This window comes from Martes martes (assembly GCF_963455335.1).
Source record: "Martes martes genome assembly, chromosome: 9".
NCBI lineage: Eukaryota > Metazoa > Chordata > Mammalia > Carnivora > Mustelidae > Martes > Martes martes.
This window is the reverse complement of record NC_137896.1, coordinates 104,036,977-104,064,922: the sequence shown is the minus strand read 5'-3', so window position 1 is coordinate 104,064,922 and position 27,946 is coordinate 104,036,977. Positions and strand designations below refer to the sequence as shown.

At 37.5% G+C, this 27,946-nt stretch overlaps 1 protein-coding gene across 2 annotated transcripts in view; it reads right to left on the bottom strand.

The window, feature by feature from the left end:
* NPHP1 (nephrocystin 1) overlaps positions 1-27,946 on the bottom strand; it is a 66,187-nt gene that overhangs the window by 29,397 nt on the left and 8,844 nt on the right. The window contains exons 4-13 of one of the 2 annotated variants that reach the window (XM_080812791.1): positions 27,745-27,869; positions 22,471-22,702; positions 22,063-22,164; positions 18,874-18,974; positions 18,500-18,542; positions 17,337-17,424; positions 15,931-16,025; positions 14,289-14,417; positions 4,139-4,213; positions 460-570 (exon numbers count right to left, since the gene is read on the bottom strand). In XM_080812791.1, coding sequence (XP_080668917.1) covers positions 460-570; positions 4,139-4,213; positions 14,289-14,417; positions 15,931-16,025; positions 17,337-17,424; positions 18,500-18,542; positions 18,874-18,974; positions 22,063-22,164; positions 22,471-22,702; positions 27,745-27,869 — 1,101 coding nt within the window. The remainder of the gene's footprint in view (positions 1-459; positions 571-4,138; positions 4,214-14,288; positions 14,418-15,930; positions 16,026-17,336; positions 17,425-18,499; positions 18,543-18,873; positions 18,975-22,062; positions 22,165-22,470; positions 22,703-27,744; positions 27,870-27,946) is intronic. The other variant, XM_080812792.1, reaches the window with a different exon arrangement.

Genomic DNA, 27,946 nt, shown 5'->3' with positions numbered 1-27,946 from the left:
TATCACAGACCCTCCTGGTTCAATTGTTTATATGACATGAGTTAATCCAATTTTCTGGTGCTCCCTTTATAAAAATTACCACTCTGACAGGTCCCTTAATTAGAGCTGTCAGTCACAAGGTTAAGTATACCCCGACCCTCTAGGACAGAGGTAAAACACCGTGGGAGTGCCACTGAACCTCTCTCATCACTTTCTGCAAAGTCTCATCCTTTTCAAATCTTCATTCTTTAAAAGCACTGAAGTTCCCTCAAGCTATACATATAAACAAATATACTTTTATTGTAAGTGCTACTGAGAAAGCAGCACTATGTATAAACTAGAACCACAATTCCCATTCCTCAAGAGATTAAAATTTTATTACACATAAAAGCCTCAATTATTTTACTTGTAAATATAGACTTTTTTTTTAACTTCCCTTTCACTGATACGTTAGAAAGCTTTATCTTTCAACTGACATACATTGCGAATATAAGAAATTCCAAGTTCAAATAATATTCCAAGATCTGGAGATGAAGAATTGGATCTGATAAAACAATCGCCATCGAGCAAGCAAGGCAAGATGCCAGTAACCTGGAACAATAAAGAAAACGAAGTTACGAATAAAAATTTAAAATGGGAGGGAGGTTTCAGCTCTACTCATTTGTGCATAGTTTATACCTTTGCATCATAATTATGGTCCTTTTAAAGGAAACAGAGAGCAGATGGATGGGACCCATCCACACCAATAATTTTACGTTAAAAAAATTTAAGTTTTGGGCACCTGGGTGGCTCAGTGGGTTAAGCATCTGCCTTCTTTTTTTTTTTTTTTTTTTTTAAATTTTTTATTTATTTTCAGCGTAACAGTATTCATTGTTTTTTCACCACACCCAGTGCTCCATGCAATCTGTGCCCTCCCTAATACCCACCACCTGGTTCCCCCACCCTCCCACCCCGCCCCTTCAAAACCCTCAGGTTGTTTTTCAGAGTCCATAGTCTCTCATGGTTCACCTCCCCTTCCAATTTCCCTCAACTCCCTTCTCCTCTCCATCTACCCTTGTCCTCTATATTATTTGTTATGCTCCACCAATAAGTGAAACCATATGATACTTGACTTTCTCTGTTTGACTTATTTCACTCAGCATAATCTCTTCCAGTCCTGTCCATGTTGCTACAAAAGTTGGGTATTCGTCCTTTCTGATGGAGGCATAATACTCCATAGTGTATATGGACCACATCTTCCTTATCCATTCATCCGCTGAAGGGCATCTTGGTTCTTTCCACAGTTTGGCGACCGTGGCCATTGCTGCTATAAACATTGGGGTTCAACATTCGCAAATCAATCAATGTGATAGAACAAATCAATAAGAGAAGAGAGAAGAACCACATGATCCTCTCCATTGATGCAGAAAAAGCTTTTGACAAAATCCAGCATCCGTTCCTGATTAAAACGCTTCAAAGTATAGGGATAGAGGGAACATTCCTGAACTTCATCAAATCTATCTATGAAAAACCCACAGCAAATATCATCCTCAATGGGAAAAAGCTTGCAGCCTTCCCATTGAGATCAGGAACACGACAAGGATGCCCACTCTCACCACTCTTGTTCAACATAGTATTAGAAGTCCTAGCAACAGCAATCAGACAACAAAGAGAAATAAAAGGTATCCAGATTGGCAAGGAAGAAGTCAAACTCTCTCTCTTCGCAGACGACATGATTCTTTATATGGAAAACCCGAAAGACTCCACCTCCAAACTACTAGAACTCATACAGCAATTCAGTAATGTAGCAGGATACAAAGTCAATGTCCAGAAATCAGTGGCTTTCTTATACACTAACAATGAAAATACAGAAAGGCAAATTAGAGAATCGATTCCATTTACTATAGCACCAAAAACCATAAGATACCTCGGAATAAACCTAACCAAAGAGGTTAAAGATCTGTACTCGAGGAACTACAGAACACTCCTAAAAGAAATTGAAGAAGACACAAAAAGATGGAAGACCATTCCATGCTCTTGGATGGGAAGAATAAACATCGTTAAAATGTCTATACTGCCCAGAGCAATCTATACTTTTAATGCCATTCCAATCAAAATTCCACCAGTATTTTTCAAAGAGCTGGAGCAAATAATACTAAAATTTGTATGGAATCAGAAGAGACCCCGAATTGCTAAGGAAATGTTGAAAAACAAAAATAAAACTGGTGGCATCACGTTACCCGATTTCAAGCTTTACTACAAAGCTGTGATCACCAAGACAGCATGGTACTGGCATAAAAACAGACACATGGACCAGTGGAACAGAGTAGAGAGCCCAAATATGGACCCTCAACTCTATGGTCAAATAATCTTTGACAAAACAGGAAAAAATATCCAGTGGAAGCATCTGCCTTCTGCTCAGATCATGATCTCAGGGTCCTGGGATCGAGCCCCACATCGGGCTCTCTGCTCAGCAGGGAGCCTGCTTCCTCCTCTCCCATTCTCTGCCTGCCTCTCTGACTACTTGTGATCTCTGTCTGTCAAATAAATAAATAAATAAAATTTAAAAAAAAAAATTTAAGTTTTGTGTTGAGGGAAATACCTTTATCTTCATCCACTCTTTGGTGAGAAGAGAGGCCAGTGTGAAACACATACAGTACCTAAGTCCGCAGAGGTGTTATAAAAATAGTTTGCATATATAATAAGATATTTATATTAATCCTTGTTTTTTGTAAACAGAACCAAAATTGAAGACTTCATACACACATTTGCTCAACTTTTCCAAGGTGTGCCTTGCAAATTTTCCTTTCCTTTCTCTTTCGCTCATTCCTTTTCCTCTCTCTGAACAACCACACCCCTCTCTTGCCTATAAAATCCTCCCCAGACCTCAAAGTCTGGTTTCTCTTCTACAAAACCTTCCCTGAGCCTGAGGATTGGAATTAAGGTCACCCTCCCCTGCGCTTTCACAACCCTTGGGAGTCCCGCAACCATGACATTTTGCCCTTGTGGTGGTTATCAACACACCCCACCCCCACAGGGCTATTCTAAGGATTAAATGAGATCATACATCATGCCCAGGAGGCCCTACCACCATGCCTGGCACGTGGACACAGCTCCATAAACACAGGCTATTGTTATTATAGCCATATATGTTTCTTCTCTACCAACATGTAAGTTCCCACAGTGCCTAGGAAGAATGTCTTGCACCTAACAGATGCTTAATTTCCCTCAAAAAGGAACAATTTCTTAATATTTATTCTTCCAAACAGTTTGTTTTTACATCCAGAAAAAAATTAGAAAATTCAACCCTAAATGCTTCACATACACAGAGATGCACCATCAGAACTGTGAGGCGTTGTGCCAAGATACAAGCAGTAGGGCACTTAGATCAAACTGGACTTTCAGGAGATGTGCGACAGGCAAGCGTGGGCACGTGCAGCACACACGCCGGGTGGCTGGGCCTCCTCTATGCCTTGTGCCCTCTCTTTGAACCCCTACTGCTTGAAGATCTTCAACTGCAGTAAGAGAAAGGTTCAAGGAGGATTTTTAGGGTGCAGTGCCCCAAGGGAATTAGTTATGGGAAATGAATACTAAAGTCATGAAACTTTAGAGGTAGGAAAAAAGTAAAGTAAAATAAACCAGAGACAATATTATAACAAGAACATCCAGATATCAAATCTTCATGTTCACGTACATCTACGTCATAGAGACTCTGAGGTTTGAAGTCACCTAACCTCATTCCAGTCTTTTTTTTGTTCCAGGTTTGACAGTGCCTGGATATAATGTACCAGCCCCGGGCGTCACCCTTGATTTTATCTGAAGAAAGCCCAGCTTTCATTAGCACGATTGATTTCACTTGTGAAAAACACTTCCTAAATTTACCTCTCTGTTTTCATTTTCATCAGGGGGCATTTCCTAGAATTGAACCCCGAAATCCACGGAATGAGATGATTCATAGGAATTATTACTCTGATGAGTCAGAAACAAAAGTAATTTTTATGAAAGTCTTCAAAGAATATTAATCTAAAGATTCAAATCTGGCCCCATATATTCTGTGCTTAACATAAATACGTTATTTCAGGGATACACATGGACAGCTTTGCTTCAGAAATTAACTGTATATCACTTAACAGGTAAAAGATGTTCACGTTTCATTCCATTCCCTTAGCAGATTCCTTACCTGGGGAGAAAAGTTCCATGTTTTGGGCTTTTTAGGTTGCCATGTGGCTCTGACTGTGTGGATATTGCTCAGAACCTGAAATGAGATTTCCTTATTAGAGATGATGTTGTAGAGAGCACTCTAAAACATCCTCACTTCTAGGGGTGCCTGGCCGGCTGGGTAGGTTAGGCGTCTGACTTCTGATTTGGGGTTGGGTCATGATCGTAGGATCCTGGAATCAAGCCCTGAGTTCCATGCTTGGGTGGGGATGGTCTGCTTGAAGATTTTTCTCCATCTCCCCCTGTCCCTCCCCCTGCCATCTAAAATAAATAAAATTTAAAATAATTTAAAAAGAAAAAAACCCAAACTGGTCACCACTTCTACATCCCAAACAGTTAACACTGAACAGGCCACATACTGTGTGGAGCGTAGGGCCTCCAGGGGGTTCTTTCACTTCTTAGTTTGTGCAACTCTGTGACTGTTTTTTTTTACATCAAGGACATACAGAACTTTAAAAAAGAGTAACAAAAAGCTGTTGTGGCACTAATTTATAAAATAACAAAAGAACTGATAAATTCAGACTCAGATCTGGCACTAGTAATAAATTATAGTAAGTGGAATACTTACTATCTGGAACAGGTTTATCAGAAAAGGAAGTGAAATTCCAGATACAAATGACCTTTTAAGAAATGTGACCCAGAAGAGCGTTTTATGGTAGCCCATCACCCTGCAACTAAGGACAGATAATGCTGATAATAGCCCAGATATACAGCCTCAGTTTTCTTCAAGATCTCCAGCCAAATACGTTACAATCTTCCTGAGACTTATCTCTTGTAAAATGCTACTGTGAGAAGTCAGTCCTACAACGTACAAAAAGCAATGAAATACAAAAGAAGCAAAAACTGAAGAGTTCAAATTCCACAAAAATATGGCTAAAATTGCCATCTTCCAAAGAAATAGAAAACATAAAATTTTTGTTTTATTTTATTTAACTTTATCCATTTATTTTAAGTAATCTCTACACCCAATATGAGGCTTAAACTCATGACGCCAGGATCAAAAGTTGCATGCTCTTCTTTTTTTTTTTTTTCAGATTTTATTTATTTATTTGACAGAGAGAGAGAGAGAGATCGCAAGTAGGCAGAGAGGCAGGCAGGGAGAGAGGGGGAAGCAGGCTCCCTGCTGAGCAGAGAGCCCAACCCTGAGATCATGACCCTCATGACCCAACCCAAAGGCAGAGGTTTAACCCACTGAACCACCCAGGTGCCCCCAAAGTTGCATACTCTTCTAACTGAGCCAGCCAAGTGCCCCTACAATTTTTATTTTAGGTAACAGTATTTTAGTATAGCACTGTTAAAACTAAGCTTTAAAAATAAGTAGATAGGGGCACCTGGGTGGCTCAGTTGGTTAAGTGACTGCCTTCAGCTCAGTTCATGATCCTGGAGTCCTGAGATTGAGTCCCGCATCCGGCTCCCTCCCTCTACCCTCCTCCTTCTCATGCTCTCTCTCTCAAATAAATAAATAAAATCTTTTAAAAAATAAGTAGACATAGTTTCTACTTATGAATCCCATGAGTTCAGATTCAAATCACTGCCCTCTATGTCCCTGTTGGTAGGCAACTAGGATTATCTTGTGGGCAGCAGAGTTGTTTTCCAAAAAAGAAAGCCCTCATTTCTTTCATATACATACATAAATATATACATATACATATATATATAAATATATATTATATATACACATATATAATATATATGTATATATATATAAACTAATATATATAGGAATTTATTTAAACTCTTCCTAAAACAATATATATTCTCAGCCTGAACTCTTGGAGTACAAACTTGTTTTGATTATTACCTGGTATTCAGTATAAGACTGTATCTTATCCACTCTAAGTTACCTCATAGTTTTTCAGGAAGTGTTTCCCACTTCTTATAATCAAAAAGTCCTTTGCAATCATTGAAACTGAGATCTCACACTATCTCTGCTTTTCTCTTTCCAACTTGGAGAATTCTGATTTTGATTCAGGAGTAGCTTCTTCTACTTGACAATTTTATATCTTTCTTGATTTACAGATGCTGAGAGCTAAAGAGGACTTAGTCCAAATACCTCATCATACATTTGAGAAAATTGCAGCTAGACAGGGTGAATGACTGGCTTAGAATCTCTCTGTTTCCTGCATAAAACCAGAACTCAAAGAATGAGGTAATCAAGGACTCAAAAAGTTTAGAACTTCCGCTTAGTAAACTGCATTAAGAATACATAAGGACTCCCAGTGAAGATGGCACGCTGAATTTATGCTTTAACATAGCTGCTCTGCTCCAAACATAAAGGAGTGGTGGTTAGAGACGGAGTAGCACTCAAATGTAAGGTGAATACTTCAATGGACCACACACAGATTAAAAACAGAAAACAGAAAAAAGAAAGTTGCAGAGGATACAAGGAAATGATGCCATTTTATAAGGCATGAGAATACTAAAAATTAGGCTGTATAAAATTAATAAAATAAAGTTCAGGATAGGGGTTACCCATATGGAAGTTTGAGGAAAGCAAAAGGATGTGGGAGGGGTATACTGAGGGTTTCAATCATACTTGCAGCATTTATTTTTAAATTAATAGACTACTTAAAAAAAATTTTTTTTTAAAGATTTTATTTATTTGAAAGACAGAGATCACAAGTAGGCAAAGAGACAGGCAGAGGGAGAAGAAGGGAAGCAGGCTCCCTGCTGAGCAGAGAGCCCAATGCGGGGCTTGATCCCAGGACCCTGGGATCATGACCTGAGCTGAAGGCAGAGGCTTTAACCCACTGAGCCACCCAGGCGCCCCAATTAATAGACTATTTTTAAAGAGAAGTCTTAAGCTTACAGAAAAATTGAGCAGAAAGCACTTATTTTTTTGTTTTAAAACTCAGAGTATATATTACAAACTGCGGGGCTTCAACAGAACTAGGTGATAAGGCCATGGGTGTCTGTTATGTCATTCTTTGCACACTGCTATATTGAAATAGTTTATTTTTTAAAAAAAGATTTTATTTATTTATTTGACAGAAGAGAGAGAGAGCACAAGCACAGGGAGGCAGAGGAGAGGGAGAAGCAGGCTCCTTTCCAAGCAGGGAGCCAGATGCAGGACTCAATCCCAGGACCCTAACCCAAGCCGAAGGCAGATACCTAACCGTCTGAGCCACCTAGGTGCCCGAAATAGTTCATATTTTAAAAAATACTGCTAATTCCAATAAAAATAAGATGGAGTATAAAACTGATATAAAGGGAAACAAGTAAACAAATTGGAAAATTATAATGTTCCAAAATAAGAAAGATTCTAAATATGAGATTTAGACTTGTGTTCTATTTCTCTTATTATTGGCAAAACAGATGAGTAATCAGTTGATGTATCATTTCTTAATGGGTACTGAAGGGTTGTCAATTTATTTTTTCAAAAGGGTGAAATACACAATGGTATTTCAAACATATCAGACAAGTTAAAAGAAACATAAGGTGAACTCCCTTATACTCATCGCCTAGATTCTACCATTAACATTTTACTATAGTCGCTTTAACACATATATCATCTATCATCTATCCATCCTTCAATTCATCTTATTTTTTATTTTATTTTTTTTTAAGAAGGTTGGAGCCCAGGGCGCCTGGGTGGCTCAGTGGGTTAAAGCCTCTGCCTTCAGCTCAGGTCATGATCCCAGGGTCCTGGGATCAAGCCCCGCATGAGCGGGGAGCCTGCTTCCTCCTCTCTCTCTGTGCCTGCCTCTCTGCCTACTTGTAATCTCTGTCTGTCAAATAAATAAATAAAATCTTTAAAAAAAAAAAAAAAGAAGAAGAAGGCTGGAGCCCAACATGGGGCCTGAACCCAGGACCCTAAGATCAAGACCTGAGCTGAAATCAAGAGTCAGACACGTAACCCACTGAGCCACCCAGGCTTCCCCATCTCATTTTTTGATGCACTGAAACCTGCAGGCATTAGTAAACTTCTCCCTAACTTAGCATGCATATTATAACTCGAGTTTATTATTTATTTACTTTTTGATGTAAAATTTGATATAATGAAATTTACAAGCCTTATTTTTATTTTTTTTATTTTTATTTTTTATTTTTTTTAAAGATTTTATTTATTTATTTGACAGAGAGAGATCACAAGTAGGCAGAGAGGCAGGCAGAGAGGGAGGAGGAAGTAGGCTCCCCGCCGAACAGAGAGCCCGATGCGGGGCTCGATCCCAGGACCCTGGGATCACAACCTGAGCCGAAGGCAGAGGCTTTAACCCACTGAGCCACCCAGGTGCCCCGCCTTATTTTTATTTTATAAGTAATGCCCAATAAGGAAACATGAAAGCAGACTGGCTAGGGATCATAGGTCCTGAGGAATGACTCAGTGAGTGCTGTCAATGGAGGCCTAGTGAGGAGCCTGAACTTCTACTAGGGCCCTGAAGTCAGGAAGTACACTGTTCCCCCAGGGGTGTGAACAGAAGCCAAGTGGGGAACCTGGACTTCCATTCTCACTTGGAGTAGTGAGGTGGCACCACCTTCCCTTGACAGCATGGTGTCAGAGGCATGCCAAAGTGAAAATTAAAATAAGATCCAGAAACTCCTAACACCCATAATGTCTAAGATCCAATAAGAAAAAAAAAAAACCACTCATCATACCACGAATCAGGAAAATCTCAACTTGAATGCGAAAAGACAATCAACAGACACCAACACTGAGATGACACAAATGTTGGAATTACCTGACAAGCATTTTAAAGCAGACACTGAAAAATACTTCAGTAAGCAACTACAGACATGTCTGAAAAAATGTAAAATACAGAAGAAATTACAAAGTGTTAAGAAAGAAATAAGGAAATCTCAACAAAGAAATAGAAGATAAAATGAAGAACCTAGTGGAAATTCTAGAACTGAAAAATATAATAACCACAGTTAAAAACACACATGTGCACAAACACACAACTCGCTGGACAGACTCAAATGCTGAATAAAAAAGAGAGAAAAGAATCAGTGAACTTGAAGATAGGAAAATAGAAATTATGCATTCTGAACAACTAAGATAAAATCGATGGAAAAAAGTAAACAGAGCCTCAGGAACCGGTGGGACTATAACAAAAGATCTCACATTCATGTCATCAGAGTCCTAGAAAAGAGTCTGGAGCTAGGAAAGTGTTCAAGAAAATAACGGCAAAAAATATCCCCAAGTTTGGCAAAGGACACAATCCTACAGTTCAAGAAGCTGAGCAAACCTTAAACAGGGTAAACCCAAGAAATCCATGCCCAAGGACAAGTACAAAAACTAAACACACATTTCTTGAAAGCAGTGAGAAATAACACTTAGATTTACCAACAGGGAAACACATTCTAGTGACAGTGGATTTCCCATCAGAAACCACAGAAGGAAGTGGAACAATATTTCTCAAGTGCTTAAAAAAAAAAAAGCCAAACCAGAATTCCGTATCTTTTCATTCTTCAGGAATGAAAAGGAAACTAACATTCTTGGATAAAGAAAAGCGAAGAGAAATTGTAGCTGACATAAAGAATGGTTAAAGGGAATTCTCTAAACAGGATATGATCTTTGAACATCAGGAAGGAAGGAAGGAAGAACAATGAAAAGAGTAAAAGTGATGGTAAATACCCTCTTGAGTGTTCTAAATTATGCTTAATTGTTGAAGTAAATACAATAATGTGTGATGTGGTTGTCAGCGTATGTAGGGTTTTAATAACAATGCTTTTTAAATGGAACTAGGGAAGCACTCTTAAGTAAATAGCAATGAGTATTTATGTAACTATTAAATATCTTCTAAAACTTGTCCATTGGAAATCTGATATACATTAGTTATATAAATTCACTTCTATTATTTTTAAATGAATCACTTCTATTATTCTGATTTGTTATTTAAATAAAATTTCAATCTTTAGGTTCTCATATATGAGACTAGGAATAGCTAAAGTGAAGTATCAAACCAGATCTGAGCTAAGAAGGGAATTCATCTTTTCTTGGTCATTGATGACACCTACTGGCTTCTTAGTGGCAGTGGCTTTGTATGGGGCGTGTAGAAACGAGGGAGGATCACTATAATGGCACAAGTACAGAAAGAAGAAAGAAAGAAAGAAAGAAAGAAAGAAAGAAAGAAAGAAAGAAAGAAAGAAAGAAAGAAAGAAAGAAAGAAAAGAAAAGAAAAGAGAAAGGCAGGCACTGGGAGCAGGAAGTATACTCAGCATGCACAAAGCTAAACCCACAAACTCCTCCAAACCTGATAGGCTCTTGATGTTCCTATGTCATTGAATGTCACAGCCATCCACCCAGATGTGGGTCATGGTGGACACCCCACTATTCCTCACCCACCATTTCCAAGCCATTACCAAATTGTGGTTTTTACAGTCTAAATATCCTTCTGGCCATAGTTCTCCTCTCCATTTCTATCTCCCTAGTCTAAGTTGTTAGCCTCATATCTCATCTATCCACATGTGACATGTTCTATGTATGTTCTAAGTGCTTTACTGGTTATACTAACTCATTTCATCCTCACAGGGGCCCCAAGAGGTGTGTGCCAGATGTCAAAAGGGAAAGAGCAAGGCCAAGTAATCTGGTCAGGGTCTTACACCAGGCTGGTGGAACCATGGTTAATCTGGGGCAAATGACTCCAGATTTTGTTTTCTTTTTTGGGAGACGATATTGCTGCCCTTTGACCACCACACTTTGCCATAGCCCCTAAATGGTCTACTCATGTATCTTCTGGTACCCCTCTAATTCATCTCCAAAGAAGAGCCAGAGATATTCCTAAAGCATAAATCTAAACTATATCACTTCCTCCAATGACTTTCCCTGTTTTTAGAAGAAAGACAAAACTCCCTCACATCATGGCTTACAGTGTCTTACACTGTGCTCCTTCCTGACATCGCCCATTTCATTCCGTCCTATACTTCCCCTTGTTCTCTTCACTGGGCCACACTGGCCTTCCCTGTCGTTTCCCACTAAGGCCTTTGCCTGTGCTGCTCCATTGGCCAGGTTCACACTCCCCTTTCCCTTCACTCTCTTAAGGCCTATTCATCCCTAGATCTCAACCCAAGCATCATCTTCTCAGGAGGGAGCTTAGACTATCAATTTGAAAATTCTTTTCTAATGTAACTAGAGTTGTAAATTTCCACCTAAGCAATGCTTTATCAACACTCCACAAATTATGTGACACGTTTTCACTTTTTGTTCAGTTCCATCATTTTCTAATTTCCCTGGAAACTTCCTTTTAATCCATTAACTTCCAAGTATTTAAGGATTTTTTTCAGTTATCTTTCTGTGACTGATTTCTAATTCAATTCCACGCAATCAAAGATGATTCATTGTATGATTTCAATTCTTTTAAAAAATTTTAAAAAGATTTTATTTATTTATTTGACAGACAGAGATCACAAGTAGGCAGAGGCAGAGAGAGAGAGAGAGGGAGAAGCAAGCCCCCTAACTGAGCAGAGAGCCCGATGTGGGGCTCGATCCCAGGACGCCGAGACCGTGACCTGAGCCGAAGGCAGAGGCCTCAACCCACTGAGCTACCCAGGCGACCCAATAATTTTAAATTTGTTCAGGGCCATCTCTCTCGGCGAATGTTCCACAAGCACCTGAAAGAATGAGTATTTTACTATTTTGGGTGAACTGTTGTACAAATGTTTATTAGATCCAGTTTGTCGATGGTGTTAATTCAGTTCTTCTATATACTTACTAATTTTCTGTTTGCTTGTCCCACAGTTTCCTGAGAGAGAAGTGTTAAGTTTTCAACTATAACTATGGCTTTGCCTGTTTCTCCTTTCAGTTTATCAAGTTTTACTTCATGTATTTTGAAGCTCTAATGTTAGGTATATACATATTTAGAATTATTATATCCTCTTAGTGAACTGTCTCTTTTATCATGTAATGTGTTTCTTTATTCCTGCTAATTTTCCTTGTTCTAAATATTACTATCTTTTTGAATTGTCTACCCTTTTCATCCTTCTCCTTTTAACCTGCCTATATTTATTATATTTAAGGTGGGTTTCTTATACATATGTAGAAATGGATCTCTCTACATATACATATATAGTTGGCTCTCTCTCACTGTGATTTTAACTTGCATTTCCTTGAGGACTTCTTATATGTTATATACATATCTTTTTATGTCTCTTGGTTTTTGATATATTTGTTTAAGTGCCTGTTCTCAAGTCTTCTGCCAATTTAAAAAACTGAGTTGTCTTTTTTTCCTTAGACATCCTTGATTTGTTCCTGATCTTAGGGGGAAAGTATTCAAAATTTCACCAGGAAGTATGATGATATCAGCTTTAGTTTTCTCTTATTGCCCTTTACCAATTTGAGGAAGTTCCCTTCTGTTCCTACTTTGTTGAGAATTTTTTAAAAATCATGAATGGGTATTGAAATTTGCCAAATGCTTTTTCTATATCTTTTGAGATGACCACATAACTTTTCTACTTTAGTTCTGTTAATATGGCAAATTACAATGATCTATTTTCAAGTGTTAAATATTGGTTACACAAGTATGTACAACTGAATTCCTAAAATAAACTCCAATTAGTCATGATACAGTGTCCTTTTTATATATTGCTAGATTCAATGTGCTAATATTTTGTTTAGGGTTTTAGTGTCTACATTCATGAGGGATACTGGTCTTATAATTTCCCTTTCTTGTAATGTCTTGTCATGTTTTTCCTGGCCTTATAAAATGAGTTGGGAAGCATTATCTCTTTATCTGTTCTTTGGAAGAGTTTATGTACTGTTGCTATTATTTCTTCCTTAAGTGTTTACAGAAATTCACCAGTGAAGCCGTATGGGCCTAGAGTTTTCTTTGTTGAAAGATTTTTTTTTTTTTTTTAAAGATTTTATTTCTTTATTTGACAGACATAGATCACAAGTAGGCAGAGAGGCAGGCAGAGAGAGAGAGGGGAGGAAGCAGGCTCCCTGCTGAGCAGAGAGCCCGATGCGGGGCTCGATCCCAGGACCCTGGGATCATGACCTGAGCCGAAGGCAGAGGCTTTAACCCACTGAGCCACCCAGGCGCCCCGTCTTTGTTGAAAGATTTTTAATTACATTTTCAACAGAGGTTGCAACTTTTCTATTTCTTCTTATGTCAGTTTTGGTAAATTATGATTTTCAAGGCATTTAGCTATTTATCTGCACTGTCAATTTATTGGCATAAGGATGTTTATGGTATCCCTATATCATCCTTTTAATGTCTGTGGATCTGTGGTGAAATCTCCATTTTCATATCAGATAATGATCATTTGTTTTCTTTTTCTCTTTTCAAAATTTCTTTATCAGTGTTACTAAGCATCTTTCAATTTAGTAATCTTTTCAAAAAATAAACTTTTGCCTTTTTAAATTTTCTCTTTCATTCACCTGTTTTCTATTTCATTAAATTCTACTCCTTTTTGGCATTTTAATTTAGGTTTGTTTTATTTAAGCTTAACTTTTTTCATTAAATTCTACTCTTATTTCTAATATTTCCTCCATTCTACTTTCTTCTGGTTTAACGCACTCTTCCTTTTCTAGCCTCTTGAGTTGTTAGCTTAGATTACTGATTTTAAATCCTTCTTTTTGTCTATTCAGTTAGAGCTATAAATTTCCAGCTGAGCACTGTATTTAAGCTGTATCTTACAAACCAATTAATTTTTTAAGAGTCATTTAGAGTCTTCGGTTCGGGGTAAAAATATTCTCTTAGGAATCAGGGAGGAGTAAAACGGAAAAGGACACAAAGAAACTGTAAGGCGATGGTAACGCTCCATATCTTGATTCAGGTGTTGGATATACAGGTATGTACATTTGTCAAAAACACAATACTCTGTACACTCAAGACCTGAACTATATACAATACTAGAAGATAGGCATCGGTACCTTTTTCGTAAGTGAGAAATCTAAGGCTTCAGAGGAGTTAACTGTGATAGATACATATGAACATCATGCACTTAGCAACTGAAAGAGCCAGGAATCAAGCCTATGTCATCAGAACCCTTATGGTTTGCATTCTACCACATACTATTTTATATGTATACACAGAGAGAGAGAGAGAGAGAGAGAGAAATTGAGAGTGAGACAAAGACACAGACATACCCCATGCAGTACATGTGTAATATGTGGCTTTAACAAAATATTTTTCCAGACTGCTGTGAACTGATTTACTCCTCAGTAAACTCACCTTATTACCATCAAATAGACAGAGGCGTACATGTCTACTGAGAACCTGGATGCTCATTCCTGGAAGAGGAATCATTTTACAGCTCCAGAGGGTCAGAATGAATGAAACACGACTTGGTCTTGACCTAATCTAAGAGTGAAATTAGTTATAAAAAAGGTTTATTTTATGGCTTATAAGACAAATTCATTTTCAAGGCATCTTTTATAAATACTTAAAATGTACATACAATAAAAAAGGATGAAAGAAAAAAATTTATACCTAAATATATATATGAAAAGTTTCAGTAGTCTGTTCAACTTAAAATAAAAACCTTAGGTAAATTTTCCATAAACCTTTATATTTGAAATATTTGCATTTTGGGGGTAAATACACAAAAATCATAATGAAAAAATAGTACAATTAGGTAAAACGGAGGATGTGACTATGGAATCAGTGCATTCTGGGTTCATTCTTAGAGTTCATATACAATGTGGGTAAGTGTAGAAGGTCACCATAGCATAATAACCAGTGACACCCAGCATTACTATTATCCAGCTGGCTCCTCCTTGTTTTAATTCTAAGCATGTACCTACAATGTTCCTTGGCTTCTTACACAGATGTTTTGACAGAATGCACTGACGGTTGGATAAGATTATTCAGTTCTATTTCACAAGTATAGTTCAGAAGGTCAATGAATAAATCGGCAATCAGGTTTCTTATTTAAAAACATCTTCAACTCTTAACATTCTGCTTTATGGTCATTGGCCTTTTCATTCAAAGACCTTATATCATGGAAAAAGTAAGACAATATCTTAACAGTTTACAACATTTTCAATTTAAGAAATGAGAGCTGAATATTTAGCTCTCTGGGTACAAGTTCATGACATTGAACGCCATTATTCAAGTACTAGTACACTAAGCAGACCAAACACAACGTCTTTCCTGACTTGCAATAAGAGATACTTCACACTCAGAAGGTCCCAGGCAATGCTCAGGGTAAGGGGAAAGTTCTACACCACCTTTCCCCACAAAACCTAATCATACTGGGCCCTCTTATTCTTCCCTTGAGGCTCTGAGAGAGGAAGGGAGAAAAGGCAGAAGGTAAACAGGAAAGAGAGTGACGTACTCTAATGTGGTTCATATCTGCTAAAAAGGAGGAGAGTGGAATTATATATCCAGAGTATTTCTTACTTCAAGTACTCAGGATACCAGGAATCTTTTACCCTAAGCTCTCCCCAAAAAAGTATAATCATAAAATTCTTTCAACTTTCTCATTTCCATTTAATTAAAAAAATATTATCACTACTAGTGATACTGGCTAACATTTATTAAGTTATCATGTGCCAGACACTGTTCTAAGCCCTCCACACATATAATGTAATTCTCATAATAACCCTATGTTAGAGGTATTATTATCATTCCCTTTTATACAGATGCAAAGAATGAGTAAGAGAGATACCTCATATTACTTCCTTTGTAACAATGGAAGAAGAGAGCAACAGTTTTGTTGTCTTAGTAATGAAACGATCATGAGTAATTAAAAATTAAAATAGAGAAAATTTTTTTATTTTCTAGAATGCATTAATCAATTTACACGTTATCTGTATTGTAGCCATAACCAAATCTGGAAAGGTATAATTCTGCTGATAGCAACCATACTCACAGTGCCTGTTTTAGCATCCCACATTAGATCCCTGAAGGCCAGTTGTGAAGGAGTGAGCTCTGGCTGTAAGAAGTAACTTGCTCGAAACTGATTCCCTGAAAAAATAATTTTTCCTTTATTTTCTTACAAAGAAAGGAATGAAATACAAAGTCAAAAATGTATAATTTATGCAACAAATTTAGGAAACAGACATCCAAAATGTCAAGTTGCCCACTAGGAACTTGCTTTCTAAGACATGTATGCCAATGGCTATTTCCTTACTGGTAAGAATAACTGTAGAAAAAGTAAAGACAGAAGCACATAAGAGCTGATCTTAAAGTAGCTTTAAGAAAGACCTTAAAAACTTTTAGGCCAACAGCGTGCCCTGTGATAAAGATGATCCATTCAAATATTTTTGTAAAAAGCAGAAAATGTATAAAGACTTTTTAGAAAAATATATGATTATTAATTTTACTTAACACAAAACCATTATTATACTGTTTTCTCATACTTTAGTTATGAAGAATACAGATTAAAAATCATTTATTCATTTGAGAAATAATTTCTGAGTTCCTGCTGTGTGCTAGGCACTCTGCCAGGACCTGCAAATACATATGTGAATCAGAGAAATACGGCCGCTGTCATTTACAGTTGGGTGGGGGAAACAATTAAAAAAAAATAAGTAGAAGAGAGAATAAAAAAATTATAAACTAACTTAGATCCATAAAGGGTGCTCAAGTGGAAGGGTGTTACTGAAAGAACGCATCTCTTGGAAGATGGAATTCCCTGGGATGCAAAGAATGAGAAATTGCTGGGCATTCAGGGAGGGCTGAGAAGAGCCTTTCCGGCAGAGGAGCCTCAAAGCAGCCTTTCCATAGATAACTCAACAACTCAGGATATATAGGAGATACTCCCCCAACATTGTTTCTTTTTAACAAGCTTATGGACAAATGTTGTTAGTACAGAAAAATCCAAGAACAAATAAGAAAACAGAAATGCAAATGGATAATAACTCTTCAGAAAAGTCTTTGTGCAAAGAAAAGGAGAGAAAGGGAGGCTTTGGCTAACGTTGGGATAGGGTGAGAGGAGCTGGGTCTTAAGGGTATCAGGCACACTCGTAGACTGATGAGGGCAGGAACCAGTGCGGGGAAGGTGGGCTGAAGATACACAAAAGGGCTCATAATTAAAACAGTCATATTTTTGAAATAAAGCAAAGGGTCTAGAAGCCAGAGCACAGGTAAACAGATCGGCATCTAACAGAATCAGGGAAGGATCTGCCCTAGGAAAGATGAAGGAATAGAGGAGTACCAAAGAGATGTGATATTCAACAACTTTTTAAACAGCTTATTTTGGCTAAAACAATAACATTAGACATAAAACTTCGCTGCTTAACTACAAGCTTGTGGTGGCTCAGTGACAACTGTTACCTTCCTCCAGAAGCTGGAAGAGTGTGGAGGGCCTGAACCCTGCAGGAATAGCTCCCATTGTGGTCAACACATCAACAGTGTTTATCTGCTGAAGACAGTAAAGACAAAAAACTGAGTTGTTTCCTCACCTCCATAATACTTTCTCTTATCACTATAGCAACTACGATGCAGAAAAGGAAAACACGAACATGTAGACTTGAGTGGACAAATACAGCAATTTAAGCCCAAAGTCCAGAAGATGCCATCCATCACTGAATCCTAGTAACTTCCAAGAACCTCAGCCCCATGCAGTGCCTGGTGGGCAGAGCTCTGTGCTCCAGACCAGGTGCTTCCTGTACATCTTTCATCAAAATGTCCCTACTCTGGTCCCGCCCTGTGGTGCTCTGCCCCGAACAGATGAGTGAACATCAGAAACTGATATGCACTGAAGAATTCATGGCCTTTTTGTATATGTGTACATACACACACATACATACATATGAGCACGTCCATGTAAGCGATAGGTAGGGTAAGAGGTCAGGAAGCATATTGACTAAACTATTAATGGTGATTATTTATGGGAGGGAAGGAGTGGATTTTCATTTTGTTATGTAACTCTTTTAAATGATAGGAATATGGATAATTTCTTACTTTCTTGAGCTTTTTGGAATTTTTTTTTAAAAGATTTTATTTATTTATTTGACAGAGAGTGACGCAGTGAGAGAGGGAACACAAACAGACGGAGTGGGAGAGGGAGAAGCAGGCTTCCCGCTGAGCAGGGAGCCTGATGCGGGGCTCGATATCAGGACCCTGGGATCATGACCTGAGCTGAAAGCAGACACTTAATGACTGAGCCACCTAGGTGCATCTGGAATTTTTCATATTAATGGAATTTAACATCAGCCTTTATCCAAATGGTAGAAAATTCAGGTGGAATCATCAAGATATAGTTGTAAGCCCTCAAATCTACTCTTCTTATAGAAAAGGCCTAAGGAGAAACATTACTTGGAGCACGGCTTATTAAGCCAGAGCCATATGATTTATGCTCTGTACATTCCATGCCTTGGACCCTATTTAAGACCCGATGTTATCTTCTAAAGTCTCCATCCTGTTTTGATTCTGCACTCTATCAGAACTGTTAGGTAACAAAACATGACATCATTAACAGAACAGGTGATACCAACCTCTGAGATAGCTTTTCGGACAGCACTCCAGTGAGAATCAGTTCTGGGGGGGCCAAAATAGCAAGGTGAGTGCACAGACAGCTCATGCTTATTGACTCAATTTTGGAGCATCACCAGTCAAAGAACAAAGCACTTAATTGTCAATAAGTTCTAAAAATTTACATCTCTAAATGAAACCAAGAAAGAATAATATCGTGCACTAAAAATAATCATGAAATTAAAGTAGTACTGAACTTTAAGCAAATAGTAACACAAAAAGCACTGTTCTCAAACTGTTAAGTTGTCTCCGTTTCAAAAATTCTTGAATTATTTACAACAGAAAAATAAACAAAAAGTTTCTTAAACTCACTCTGATATCCTCTCACACCTTTTACCTTTGTTTAACTTCTTCCCCCTCTGCTGTTCGGTCCTCCACCTCCACATCTTCTTCGCTGCCTTCTTCACTTGAGTCTTGGCTGCCTTCTTTAGTATAGGGCTGGAAAATTATCAAAATATGAAGTGCTTTTTACCTAATGCAAAAATCAACCAATAAAAATATTTTCAGAAAGGCTCAACTATAGGTGGGAATATATACAATGGGTGTATAAAAAATCAGTGGGAAAAAGATTTCAACATATTGTCAATAACTTCACTATCTGAAAAAATGACAAGGATAGAGATAGAGAGCAAGTTTAATCAAAATAAATTCCCAGTGGAATTTATTACAATGAATAAAAAAAGAAGGCAGAAATAAAAGAAGTTAGAAGTGTGAAAGCGTTAAGAAAAGTGTTAGAAGAAAGTAATGTTGAGATGGGGATGTCCTTGCCAATTATAATACCGAAACCAAAAATCATAAATGGAAACACTGACAGACTTAGCAACATAAAAAAAGACTGTTCTAAGTCAACAAAGAAAATACCTGTCACAGATTTCTAAGGCTTAATACCCTTAGTCTGAAAATATTATAATACTCTTATAAATCAATACAATTTAAACAAATCTGTTAGAAAAATGGTCAAAAGAACTGAAAAGGCAATTTACAAAGAAGACGTAGAAATGGTCATAAAGTGTATGAAATGATGCTCAACCTTATTAGCAGTACAATGAATGCAAATAAAAATAACGGGCCTCTTTCTTGCCTACCACACTGGCAAAAGGATGAATGGCAGCCATCCACAGCACATGTGTGGGGAAAAAGTACTGTCAGATGCTGGGGAGGAGGGAACAAACAAGCGTGGCTTTTCTGAAAGGCAACATGGCAAACTAAATGAAAATAAATGTGTAACTCTTTTGAACCAGCAATGAACACCCAGAAATTTGTCTGAGGGCAATAAATCAGACAAATCTACAAAGATGTCTGTGTTGACTGATCACAACACAGGTTGCTGGTTGTCTACCACCTAATCTCCACCTCTTCTTTTCTAACAGAATCCCTGATTTTAGCAATGAGCCAGCTAAAAGTCTACATTTTTCAAACCCTCCTTGTGTCTAGGTGTTAACAAGAGACTCAATTCTGATCAAGGAGATATCATTGTAAGTTTTTTGTATAAATTCTAGGAAACCGTCTTAAGATAGCAGCTCATACCTTTTGGTCTCTTATTCCCCTTTCTTCTTTTGTTCTTCAAATCATTAAAAGATCTAGCAGCCAACTTATCTATCTCTTTAGATAACCCTTGGAAGACCTGTCTCCCACTTAATTACAGAGTAAAATATTAGATGGTCCTTCACCATCCCTTCACTGCCTTCGTCCATACTTCTTCCATGCACAAGAGAAATATGCTTCTACCTTACTTACGCCACTATTTGGGGGGATCTTTTGTATCTCATAGTGGAAGCTAACTGTAGCTCCATCTGACATGATTTATAGTTCTTAGAGGCTGGAAGCAACATGTCCACCTACATGGCATTGGAATACTGTGCTACCAATGAAAAGGATGATTCAAACTTGAACTGTGTAAAACATCTGTTATGTGGGGCTACTGACATTGAAGTGTGACTAGTTCAAACTGAGATGTGCTATTTAGGTGTAAAATATATACTGGAATTTGAAGACTTGGTATAAAAAAAAAAGAAAATATTTTAAAATATTGATTATAAGTTGAAATGATAATATTTTGATATATTAGATAATATAAATACATTATTTAAAAAGTCACCTGTTTTTTTCCTTTTTGCAAATGCATGTGGTCTAATAAAAAATATGTATATATTTGGTCCTTATTCCCAGTTCTTGGCAAGAGTTCCTGGAACTCTTGGAACTTCCTGAGTGATAGGAGTGTCTTATGTTATTCATAACAAGCCCCCTTCAACCAGACTTGAGTTTATGCTAATGAGGTGATAGGTGGGGCCCAGGCTGCCAGAGGAATCAACCATGTGGTTAGAAGGTTAGAACTTTCAGGGCCCCACCACTACCACCCTCTTCACCTTCAGCAAGGATAAAGGAGTAGGAAACTGAATTCAATCACCAATGGGCAATCACTTAATCAATCGTGCCATGCTTATGTAACAAAACCTCTACTGAAACCTCTAAAAGACAGGGTTTTGGAAGCCTTCCAGGTTGGTGACCACGAAGAAGTGTGCTGGGTGACGGGGGTGGGGTGGCCCCAGAAAAAGCATGGAAAATCCAGGTCCCACTCCTTCCATCTCCCCATACCTTGCCCTATCCATGCCTTCCATTTGGCTGTTCCTGAGCTGCAGCCTTATGATAAACTGGTAAACACAAGTAAGGTGTTTTCCTGAGCTCTGTGAGTCCCTAGAGCAAGTTATCAAGCTTGAGGAGGCCTGTGGAAACTAAATTTACAGCTGGTCACTCAGAAGCACAGGTGGCCCATGGGACTTGGGATTGGCACCTGAATTAGAGCAGCTGGTGGGGTGAGCCCTTAACTTGACAGGTCTGCAGAAACTCCAGGAGTTAGTGTCAGAATTAAATCGAATTACCGGACACCTGATTGGTTTCAGAGAACTGGTGTGGAAAACAACATGTATATGGTGTTAGAAAAAAATCACACAATTAAGTGTTAGAAGTAGTGTCAGAAAAAAAGACATCTCAGTGTGGTTATGAGAAAATTTAAAATTACATTTGTAGTTTGCATTATTTTCCTATTGGACAGCGCTGAGCCAGAGAGATATCTACACATATTGGCAAAGAAAACGACCATGCTATGTAATGAAATATTTTTTTAAAAAGGACAGCAAACATGCATATATGTACGTGTACATCTTGATAAGGGATCATATATTAATGGAAGTTAACTGTGGCTTCGTTTGACAACAAACAATAAACTCTTACTAATTTTTCTGATTAGCATGAATCCACAAAGCACTTTGTGTTATAACATTCTAGGCCTCACATGCATAACAGCACTTCACAGACCCCTAGCACTGTTAACACACAAGGTTTTCCCCAGGCCCTGTCCCTCTAAAATTGAAGTAAATTCTATATCCCAAGTCATTCACTAGTCAACTGATCAAAGAATACAGCTGAACCTTTTATTAAAAATGAAGACAAGTTTTGAAAAAAAAATTTTAAGTGGAAAAATGTTTTCAAAGGAGAAAAAGGGAAAGAATAAACAATAAAGACTAACCTCCACGTAGGTTCTGGGAATGAGACCTTTGTTTCCTTTGGCATTCTTAGCTATCCACCAACCATCAGGTTTTTTTTCAATTATAAGGAGAATTTCCCCTTTCTTAAATCAAAACAAAGTAAGACATTTTAAATTAAAATTGACCCCTAAGTCAGGAATTATCAACACTGAAACTATTTTCTAAAATCGAATAGCATTTAATTTCACCATTCTCCTACCAGGTAACTTTGATGACATAATTTTACATGATTACTGCTTGTAAATCATAATTTTTACTTATTTTATTAAAACAGATGGAGTCTTTAAAAACAATACCAGGAATATGTAATATAGGCACATAGGTAGAGTTTTCTTATTCTGTCAGGTATGCAAACTTATCCTTAGGTTAGGTTTTAGTCTTGTTTCTACCTTAAATGTAAGATCCCCAGCTTGCTGAGCAGCAAAATCTCCAACAGCAATGTATTCTTTACTTGTCTGGCTGTGGGATTCATTTTCCTGTTTCTCTTCCTCCTCTGTTTCTTCTTCCTCCCCACCACTTTCTTCACTCTCTTCTTCTTCATCATCATCTTCTTCTTCTTCAGCTTCTTCATCTTCGTCAGCAGAATCGTCATCTTCCTCTCTTTCAGGAGGTGTCTTGATTCTGCGAAGAACAGTTCTATGATAAGGATCACTTGAAATAACGTATAAGAACAGATCGAGTATGAGGACAGCTTCTACATACAGAAGATCCTGCCCATATTTGGAACTGGGTAAAAAGAGGAGATAAGGAAAAAGCACAACTCATGGTTTCCACCACCTAATGAACAATGTGTGACTTGAAGGACTGAGTGGGGAAGGGATTACAGAGTATCTGAGGCACATATGGGACACTGCGGAGCATGCACGGGACTTGAGGGTATGGGACGTGTATTCAAGTCTTGGATTCATCCATTCAGCAAATGCTGCTCGAGCACTGTAACACATGGTTAGAGCATGGGCTCCGAGTTCACATCTGGCACCATTGTCTCCTCGTTGAGTGACCTGGCATAGCTTTCTTTTAAGTTTTCCATTCCTCACTGGTAAAGTGAAGGTAATAATAGAACCTGCCTCACAGGACTGTCATGAAGGTTACATGAGCTACAAATCCAAAGAGGGTTCAGAACAGTGCCTGCCTGTCGCAAGTCTTTAATAGAGGTCAGTTATGATGATAATGATGTATGTCAGGTCCATGTCAAACACCCTGGATGCAAAACCTGGTAAACCAGGTGAACAATTCCCTGTCTTCAAGGAGCTTACAGAGAGACAATCTAGAAAATGGGTCATTACAATATAATTCGATAGGTACATTAGAGGTATACACAGAATATTAAGGAAACACACAAAGGGACACTCAACCTACACTATACATGGGTAGGGATGGGGAAAGGCTTAGAATTAGGTCTGGAGGGATGACTTGGAATTAATGAATTAAAAAGAGTGTAGAAAGGAGGGGGAGGGAGTGGAGAAAGGAGGATCAAGTTGGGAGAACCTCAAGTAGCTCATGAATGGTAGGACAAGTTTTGAAGAAATGAGTAAGAAAGAGATGAGGCTGAAAAGAGATGAGAAGAATGCAGCCCAAGCGAGCTTTCTTTCTAACATGGTCTCTAAAAATGAGGTAAGAGAAGGCCATGATCTCATCTGTACTTTGGAAAATGACTAGGCTACAATGTGGGGAACAGATTGGAAAAAGGGCTAAAGGCAAAGACAGCTGGGAAAAGTGAAACTAGACAACAGTATAAACTAAAAAAAAAAAAGCCAAAACCAAAAACCAAAACAAAACAAAACAAAACAAGCCTTAGGATGAAGAGAAAGACATTTGGAAAGATATCAAGGAGGTACAAAGGGAGGTGAAGGAAGAGAGAGGAACTAAAATAATACCAGTGTGGATGAGTCACTAAATCTCTCCTTGTTCATTCAACACTCAGCAAAGTCATCAAACGTTTGCTGGGCACCTACTGTGTGACAGACACTATGTGCCTGGGATATGACAATGAATAAATCAGATCTTTGTTCTCCGAAAGCACTAGAGAAGCTTATCTTAAAAACGGGGATAACAATGTACTTAGACTGATGCAAATGAACATTGCTAAATATAAAACCAGCCAGTTATGAGATAGTCCAGAATAAAGAGTACTGGGTTCACTTAGTATAAAATAGTTGTAGGATACACTCATAACACAGTGATCTTAAATATAAACAGTAACTTAATGAAGTTTTTATACCATAAAAATAAAAATCCACAAAATATGTCATATTGATTTTCAATGTGCTTTTTTCCTTTTTTAGGAGATCTTTTGCACATATTTTATGAGTCAATTATTCTGAAATGTTGCCAAGGATAATGGGAACTTCAAACGATTACTCATGGTTCTTCTTCATTGTGTTAAGAGAGTGAGTTTCAATTATCGATTTTTGAATGTTAAACTAACACTGCGTTCTGGAATAAATTCCACTTAGTTATGCTGTATTGTTATTTTGAAAAGACACTGGATTCTGTTTGCTAATATCATCTATTGGGTTTGTTCACGTGTTCATGAGGGCCTTGCCATTTTTCTTACAATATTCTTGTCAAGTTTTGATACCTAAAGCTCATAAAATGACTTGGGAAATGTTCTTCTACTCTCTATAAAGGTTTGTAATCCTGGTATTATTTTTTTAAATGTTTGCAGCAATTTATCAGTGAAACCACCTGAGAGTTTATTCTGTGGGAAGGTGTTTTTTTTTTTTAATAAAGATTTTATTTATTTATTTGACAGACAGATCACAAGTAGGCAGAGAGGCAGGCACAGAGAGAGGGGGAGGCAGGCTCCCTGCTGAGCAGACAGCCCGATGCGGGGCTCGATCCCAGGACCCTGGGATCATGACCTGAGCCGAAGGCAGAGGCTTTAACCCACTGAGCCACCCAGGCGCCCCTGAAATCATTCTTATTTCATATATGAGAGGCACATAAATCTTAGTGGATGATTTGGGATGTTTTTCTGAAGACGCCAGGGCTTCCATCAGCAGACACGCGGTAGGAGCCATTTGCAGGATAGTCATTTCTACTTCCCTCAAAGACAGTCTTTTAATCATACATTCAACTTCTTAATATATATTTTAGTAGGACTATTAAGATTTTTCTCTTCAGCTTGTGTTGAGTACCTTTTATTTTTCAGGGAAATTATTATTATTTTTAATTTAATTATTTTTATTAACATATAATGTATTATTTGCCCCAGGGGTGCAGGTCTGTGAATCATCAGGCTTACACACTTCACAGCCCTCACCATAGCACATACCCTCCCCAATGTCCATCACCCAACAACCCTTTCCTTAAGCCCCTCCCCCCCGGCAACCCTCAGTTTGTTTTGTGAGATTAAGAGTCTCTTATGATTTGTTTCCCTCCCGATCCCATCTTGTTTCATTTTTTTCTCAAGAAAATTATTTTATCTAGATTTTCAAACGTATTGGCATAAACTTATTCATAGTATCTTCATGGCATCCTTTTAATTTCTGTAAGATCCGTAGTGATTAGTTTTCATCCCTGGTTTTTTTGTTGTTGTTGTTTTCCCTTCTCTTTCTCTTTTCTTGATCAGTCTTGCTAAGAATTTATCCATTTAACTAATTCTTAGAATCAACTTTTGGCATTATTGATGTTATCTACTGTATGTCTTTTTATTATTTCCTGTTTTCTGCTCTTATTTCTATTATTTCCTCCTTTCTACTTGCTTTGGGTTTATTTCTTGTTCTTCTTCTGTTTTCTTAAGTTGGAAACTTCAATAACTGATACTCAACTTTTCTTCTTTTCTAAGGTATGCACTTAAAGCTATAAATTTTGTTAGCAGCCATTTCTCTGCTTGATTCCTCCTTATCCATCCAAGCTATCCATCTCTTCCAGCAAATTCTGTAATAAGTCGGAAACAGTTGTTATATAGTTCTTACTTGCTAATTTTCACATTTGGGTCATCTGAGCTTCTACCGATTACTTTTTCTCTTTATTAAATATATGATATTTTCCACCTCTTTGAATTTATATATTGAATCAGACTGAGAAACTTCTCAGTCATTATTTCATCAGATATTTTTATAGTTGTAGAATGTTCATTTTCTACATCTGAATGTTCTTAAAATACTTAAAATACTTTTTCCCATTTCATCCATCATTTCTTCTTTTAACATATTAATCATTATTTAGAAGTCTTTGTCAGCTAACTGTATTATCTAGTTCGGATCTAAGTCTGCTTTTATTGACTGTCTTATTATTCAATTGCTGATTATTTATTCACCCCTACTTTTTTGTACTTCCAGTAATTCCTCTATTAGGGGATATTACAGATGAGACATTTAGAGACTTTGGATTATGTCATCTTTCTTTATCAAGTGTTGAATTTTATTCTGTTACACAGTTAAATTATCACGTTCCTGTTAAGGTCTAGTTTTAGGCATGGACAAGATCTACTTCAGTCTTGTCTTTATTTCAAGATCACCGTTCTCAGTATTAGGGTATTTTCATTACTCTTAATAAGAGCAATGACAATGACAATGACAGCAGGACTAAGGCCCTCTGTGATCTCCACTAAATGCCTGAAGCATTCACCAAAGTCTTTTTATTCTAGCTGGGTACAAACTCCAATATTTCTCCAGGATTGTCTGATTTCCAGAATCTTTTAAAATCTCAGTCTCCTAGCAGGTACTTTCTGCCAGTGCTTATGGAATCACAGTCTGTGTAGCCCAGGAATCTATTCAGATTTCTATACTTGTCTCTTACAACTCCCTTCTCTCTCCCACAAGTCCCAGTGGCCTTGGGAACTCCAAAATTTGATCTCTGACTCCTGAGCTCAGTGACATTGCTGCTCCCTGTTTAGGATCCACCTTCCTGTGCCACAGCCCATAAATTTTCCCCAGGGAGAGGATTCGGGTGAATGTTGAACTCAGTTCCTATGTTTTCCTCTATTAAGGACATCAGCCCTTTTGGACTGATGTTCAGTGATTTCGACCAGCTGTTTCATATATTTTGTCCAGATTCTACAGTTATTTAGAGTAGGAAGGTTAAGTCCCAAACCAACTACATTGTCATTCTCAGTACTAGAAGTTAGTAGAAATTCTAGAATCCTTGGATCTACATCCTTTGGCATTTTCCCCAGGATATAGTGTAAAAGTATGTGAACAGCACTTGAAGAGTCTAAATAGTTAATTTTTTTCCTTTTTTGCTTTCCACAAATTGGGTTTGTTTATACCATCAAGTTTTCTTTCTACTCTGCAAAGGCTATTATTAACATCTACTATAGCAGAAGAGCAATGCATACTTCTGCCTCTAATTTTTAAGGAATGTTTATGAAAGAAGCAAATAAACAATCCAAATAATTTCTTTTTATGTATCAACAATGACATTAAAGGCATTGTCCTTATTTTCTAACATCTGTTTATTTAGCTATTCAGATCGCTTTTTGTTTCCCCAACTAAATGATTAATTACCTAAGGGCAGAGATTGTGATTTTCACTTCTTTACATCTTTTACAGGCTCTAAGACTTTCTACTATACATAATAAATAAATGTCAACTGATTATACTTGTTATCACCATTTGTTTATATCTATACTCTTAATATGTTTTTATTCTGAGTCAAACATTAAAACTATTGGTGACATAATATCTGAGACAAAGAAAGTAAGGAAAGAAGCATACTCAGTTATATTTTCTCTACTTATGGACACAGCGAGTTCCTGTAGTTGATGGGTAAGCTTATCCAAAAAATTGTGCTCCTCCTCTTTTTTCTGATTATAGTTCCCGACAGGGGCAGGTTCATCAGCCTATGAGAGAATATAAGTTTATTTCACCAAAGAATTTATTTCAGTTTCCTATTATACTTATTTTAGAAGGAAAAAAA